General features: G+C 36.2%; 1 protein-coding gene across 1 annotated transcript; it reads left to right on the forward strand.

Moving 5' to 3' along the window:
- Nucleotides 1–248: 248 nt before the first annotated feature.
- Nucleotides 249–2,773, forward strand: LOC131636712 (pentatricopeptide repeat-containing protein At4g28010-like). The gene has a single exon (XM_058907322.1). The coding sequence runs from the start codon at nucleotides 436–438 to the stop codon at nucleotides 2,599–2,601; it is 2,166 nt and encodes a 721-aa protein (XP_058763305.1). The 5' UTR covers nucleotides 249–435; the 3' UTR covers nucleotides 2,602–2,773.
- The last annotated feature ends 2,820 nt before the right edge of the window (nucleotides 2,774–5,593 follow it).

Raw genomic sequence — 5,593 nt, forward strand, 5'->3', positions numbered from 1 at the left:
TATTGAAAGTATTCTGGAAGACATATTTAAGAGTGAAATGAGAAGATGTGTGATAAATAATGAAGATGAATAATTATATTTATTTTTAAAAAAGAAAACAACTTGAGTGTTGTCACACTGAATACTGAATGACACCTCCTCTTTAATTTGCAAGGATGCGCCACATAGATTGCGTCTCCTATGTAGCGCAATTTTTTTTAGCTTGGTATATTTGTTTAAGTAGTCGTTATCTGGAAATTGTTTTTTTTTTTGAAAAAACTAATTTATTTTAAAAAAAAATCCCGATTGTCAGCCCCGAACATGAACTGAACCGGTGTTATAGACTACTATCTGTACGGTCTTTTTTTGTCCCAGTTTCCACCACCGCCATCTTCTTTTGTCCCTTCCGCCGTGGGAATCACTCCGCATCCAAAATCTCTCTGTCTACCAACAACAATGATATCAAAACGCCTCCTCCACCCTCCTCAACCCACCTCCTCTATTCCCACCACTCTTCGACCCTTTCACTTTTCTTCAACCCCCCAACTAGAATCCCAACCTAACAACCCCAATCCTCCTTATTCCCTTTCACAATCCCTCGCTCACTTCCACAACACTCTCCAACAATACCCCAATTCACCACCCTCTTATTCATCCTGCAACGCTCTCATTGACAACCTCCGAAAAACTAAACAATACAACCTTCTAATCTCCGTTCACTCAAAAATGGTCAGTGTTTCCGTTTTCCCGTGTTTTACTTCTTTATCCGCTTTGATTGAAAGTTTTGTCAATACCCAGAAACCAGATTTTGCTCTTGGGGTTTTAGGCTTGATCATAAAGCGTGGCTTTCATGTTAATGTGTATAATATGAACCTTTTGTTGAAGGGCTTTTGTCAAACAGGTGGTAGTCATTGTGATAAGGCTGTGGATTTGTTTTATAGGATGAAAAGGAATTGTGTTTTGCCTGATAGTGTTAGTTATAATACTGTTATTAATGGGCTTTGTAAAGATAAGAGATTGGTTGAAGCTAGGGGGTTGTTTGAGGAGATGAAGATTGGGGATTGTAAACCGAATTTGGTTACGTTTAGTGGTTTGATTCATGGGTTTTGTAAAAATGGCAATGTTGAGGTGAGTTTTGAATTGTTGGAGGAGATGGAGAAGATGGGTTTGGTGGCGGATGTTTATGTGTATAGTGATTTGATTAGTGCGGTTTGTAATAAAGGAGATATTGAGAGGGGGAAGGAAGTTTTTAATGAGATGTTGAGGAAGAATGTTGCTCCGAATGTTGTTACTTATAGTTGTTTGATGCATGCTCTTTGTAAGAGAAAGAGGTGGGAGGAAGCTTCGAAAATGTTGAATGATATGACGGAGTGTAAGATTCGTCCTGATGTTGTTGCGTATACGGTTTTAGCTGATGGGCTTTGTAGGAACGGGAGGGCGTCTGATGCAGTTAAAGTGTTGGATTTGATGGTTCAGAAGGGGGAAGAGCCAAATAATGTGACGTATAATGCTATCATAAATGGACTTTGTAAGGAAGGCCGGGTAGATGATGCACTTGGGATTCTGGAAACTATGGCGAAGAAGGGGAGGAAGCCTGACGTGGTTACCTATAACACATTATTGAAAGGACTGTGTGGTGTTCGAAAAATTGACGAGGCAATGGATCTTTTGAACGTATTATTAAGCAAGGAGTTTCATATAAAGCCTGATGTCTTCGCGTTTAATTTGGTAATTCAAGGACTTTGCAAAGAACAACGTCTTCATGATGCCAAAAGGGTTTATTCTACAATGGTTGAAAGGGGGTTACAAGGTAACATAGTTACTTATAATAGTTTGATTGACGGTTATCTAAGTGCTGGAAAGCTTACCAAGGCATTAGAATTTTGGAAATATGCAGTAGACTTGGGAATTTCCCCCAACTCAATGACCTATACTGTCTTGATTAACGGTCTTTGCAAAATGCAAATGCTAAGCATTGCAAAAGGACTTTTCAACAAAAAAAGAGCTTCTGGAACTACACCGACAGTAAGTGAATACAATACACTAATGGCATCTTTATGCAAAGAAAGTAGTTTGGAGCAGGCTAAGAATTTATTTCAAGAAATGAGAAATGTGCATCACGATCTCGATGTTGGCTCGTTTAATATAATAATTGATGGAACCCTTAAAGCGGGAGATGTTAAATCTGCCAAGGAATTGCTATTAGAGATGCTTAAGATGAATTTGGTCCCAGACTATATTACGTTTTCTACGTTAATAAACAGGTTCTTAAAACTCGGGAAGTTGGAGGAGGCCACGTCGCTTTACGACAGAATGGTCTCCTATGGTCATGTACCAGATGCTTTGCTATTTGATTCTTTGCTAAAGGGCTATAGTATAAAGGGGAAGACCGAAAAGGTTATTTCCATGCTTCAAGAAATGGCAGATAAAGATGTTGTTCTGGACTCGAAATTAACTTCTACCATCTTAGCTTGCCTTTGTAACATCCCAAAAGATATTGATATAAATAAGATACTTCCAAAATTTTCAAAACATTCATCCTTAGGAGCTAGCGTTAAATGTAATGAACTTTTGATGAAACTGAATAGGGTTCATCCAGAGCTTCAGTTATTTCTTGCGTGATGATTTTTGCTTACAGTGAACGTGCTACCATGGTGCTCTTGTAAGTTATATTGTCTTCATTAAATTAGTCATTGATGGTTTAGTTGTAATTCAGATTGCCTTGTGTATAATGCTAGGACACACTTGTTCAGTCTTTGGTTTTGACTAGGTAAAAATATGTTTCCTGTTTTAATGCGATCTTAATCTGTATTTCTTTCCAATTGATTACAGTATCACATGAAGGGTATATGTTTCTGTGTAAAAACTTTCAGTCTAAAAAATATATACAATTTTGACCTATAAACTTCTCTGCATGCTTGGCTAAATACACAAGTTTATTTTATTCAGAACTTTGATTACAGTGCTCTTATATTTTTGCCAGGTTATAGCAGTATTTCATTTATGACAATGATTTTCCTTTTTTTTTCCGATGGTTTAAAATACAGAATGTTCCCAGTTTACATTTTATAGTGATTCAGTTTTTTGTACTTCTGTGCTAGCCATGTATGTAGGATTTTTCTGTGTCGGCTTTATGGCTAAAGTTGCTGAGATTGGTGCTCTTTGCTGATGCTGGAATATTAGCTATTGAGCATGCTGATTTTAATGGTATTGAGCGCCTGGCTCTGGTAACTGGTGGTGATGTTGCTTCAACCTTTGACAACCCTGAGTCTGTTAAGCTTAGGCATGGTGACCTTATTGAAGAGATTATGATTGGTGAGGATAAATTGATTAAGTTTTCTGGTGTTGCAATGGGGCAGGCATGCATTGCACAGTAGTTTTGAGAGGTGCCAGGTACATATTCTGGGACTTAATCTTTATTAACATATTACTTCAGATCATCATGTTTGTAATAAAAGGGTCATTTGTATTACAAACAAAAAGAAACCCTATGCCATTTTGAGGTTAAGGTTTGTAACCGGTTCATGATTAATGGGTATACGGTTTCGCCCCACAAGTTATATGTGATCCTCTCCATTGATTCTTCCAGATTAGATCCCTCTGCAGTCAACAACAGCGATAAGTCTATTCCTTTGCCACCTCCGACTTCTTGATTGACACCACCTCTCAAGGGAAACTTAGGAAGTCACCAGTTCTAAACTAATTGAACGTCATCAGTAGGATGTTAAACATCTGAAAATCATCACACCTGATTCTCGTTCTGTCTCTGTTACCATCGCTCTAGATGACTATGATGAAGTTTGTAGTTCATGAGTAGGATAGCACACTCTTCTTCATCACACTGTCACTTAAAGATCCACCTTTCTCCGTTGTTAAACTCTCACAAAGAAGAGAAGGGTTTTGTTGATTTTTTGGATGCAGATTTAGATCTATGGTTGTTTTGATGGTGGTGTCGCTTGAGCTCACTGACGTTGTTCATTGTGCTTCCTTTCTATTCTGTTTGGCTAATATAGTTTGATCGGTATGTGCTTATTATGGTAGGTTGGAGACATGTCTGAGGGGGATTTGTGAAGCATTCAAAGTCAAGCAGGTTAGTTGTATTGCTATCTGCAACAGAGGCAGCTGAGATGATCCTTAGAATTGATGAAATCATAACTTGTGCTCCAAGGAGGAGAGAGAGAAGACAGAATGTAATCTAGTGATCATTCAACATCAGATGCTTGCCACGGCGTGACCAGTGGATTCACAGAGAAAATTGAACATAAAGATGCATGCAATTTTTTAAAGGATTTATACCCCTCCATAAAGTTGTTCACAATGTTTTTCTTACAAAAGTTGCACATAAGTTAATAACCCAATCTAAAACTATTATAATTGATGATGAAAAATTAAATTTTGTAATATAAATCCATTTTTTCAACCTGCCAATATTATTACTTTTACGTACCACCACAAAATTTAGAGCAGCAGCTACATACAAAAACTAATTTAGCCACACTAATTTTTTGTGTATTTCCTTCACCTCTTTTCACAAGACTCTTATTTTATTTTTTTCCATGTAGACCATGGAAGTAATTAAATTCAGCAACTCAATATATTAGGAAAAAAAACTTATTAAGAACCTTAACAATAGAACAATATGTGTTATTATACTAAATACCCCCAATTAGGTAATTGTCAAAAAAAATTAAGAAGCGAGTGAGAAAAATAGTTTGAAATCAAGATTACTTTATGTTTTGGATTGGGTCAAGGCTCAATCCGAAGAAAATTGAGCAATTTAAGTTTTAGGAATCATAGTAAATCAAGCGATGGATGGGCCTTAGAAGCGCATAAATTAGAGCATACTGGCTCCTGGAAACCATCAGAGGGTGGTAACTCACGAGATTTCTTGAGATATGTCCTTCGAGAGAATGTTGAAAGTATTTTTCGGTAAATATTTTTGATATATCGTGTCCACGGGGGATTGGTTTAATATCACTGCCATTCTATAGCCAGATTACTTTGAGTGAGTAAAAATAGTTAGTTTTGTTGTATTATTCTAAGTTTGCTTTTAAACCTAAACAATTATTAAAACTAGAATACTGAAAATTGGTTAACAGTGAAAGAGATATGTTGAGCTTAAGGGTTCATCAACCTATTCCTATGCAATTTATTAATTAAATCATAAGTGAATCATCATTTGAATTATTATCTTCACTTATCCTCAAACTTGAGCTCATGTCTGATGATCAAGTTAGATAATCTTTCACCGTTATGAAATTTGATTTCTCAGAAGATCAATATCGATCAAAGTAATAAAACATGATAATTATGAAAACTCATTCATAATTCCATCTCTGCAAATTATGAATGAATCAATATAGTAACCTAGGGCAAAAGTTTGAACCTTTTCTTTCGATCAAAGATTCAACAATAATTTAACATAAAAACAAGGTTCTTATTGATAATAAACTCAAACAATTTGTTCACAGGAATTAATCAATGGTATTGCATGATCATAGGCTGACTACTACCTTAAACTCAACACAAGAGAATTAGCTCTCCATAGTTATGAAGAACACACAAGATTTAATGGAGGTCTTCATCTTAATCAAAGGAATTTCTTCAATTGGTG

This window comes from Vicia villosa, unplaced genomic scaffold (assembly GCF_029867415.1).
Source record: "Vicia villosa cultivar HV-30 ecotype Madison, WI unplaced genomic scaffold, Vvil1.0 ctg.001812F_1_1, whole genome shotgun sequence".
NCBI lineage: Eukaryota > Viridiplantae > Streptophyta > Magnoliopsida > Fabales > Fabaceae > Vicia > Vicia villosa.

What these genes read in the sequence shown, in the direction of transcription:
- LOC131636712 (XM_058907322.1), top strand. Translation starts at nt 436, where the DNA reads ATGATATCAAAACGCCTCCTCCACCCTCCTCAACCCACCTCCTCTATT.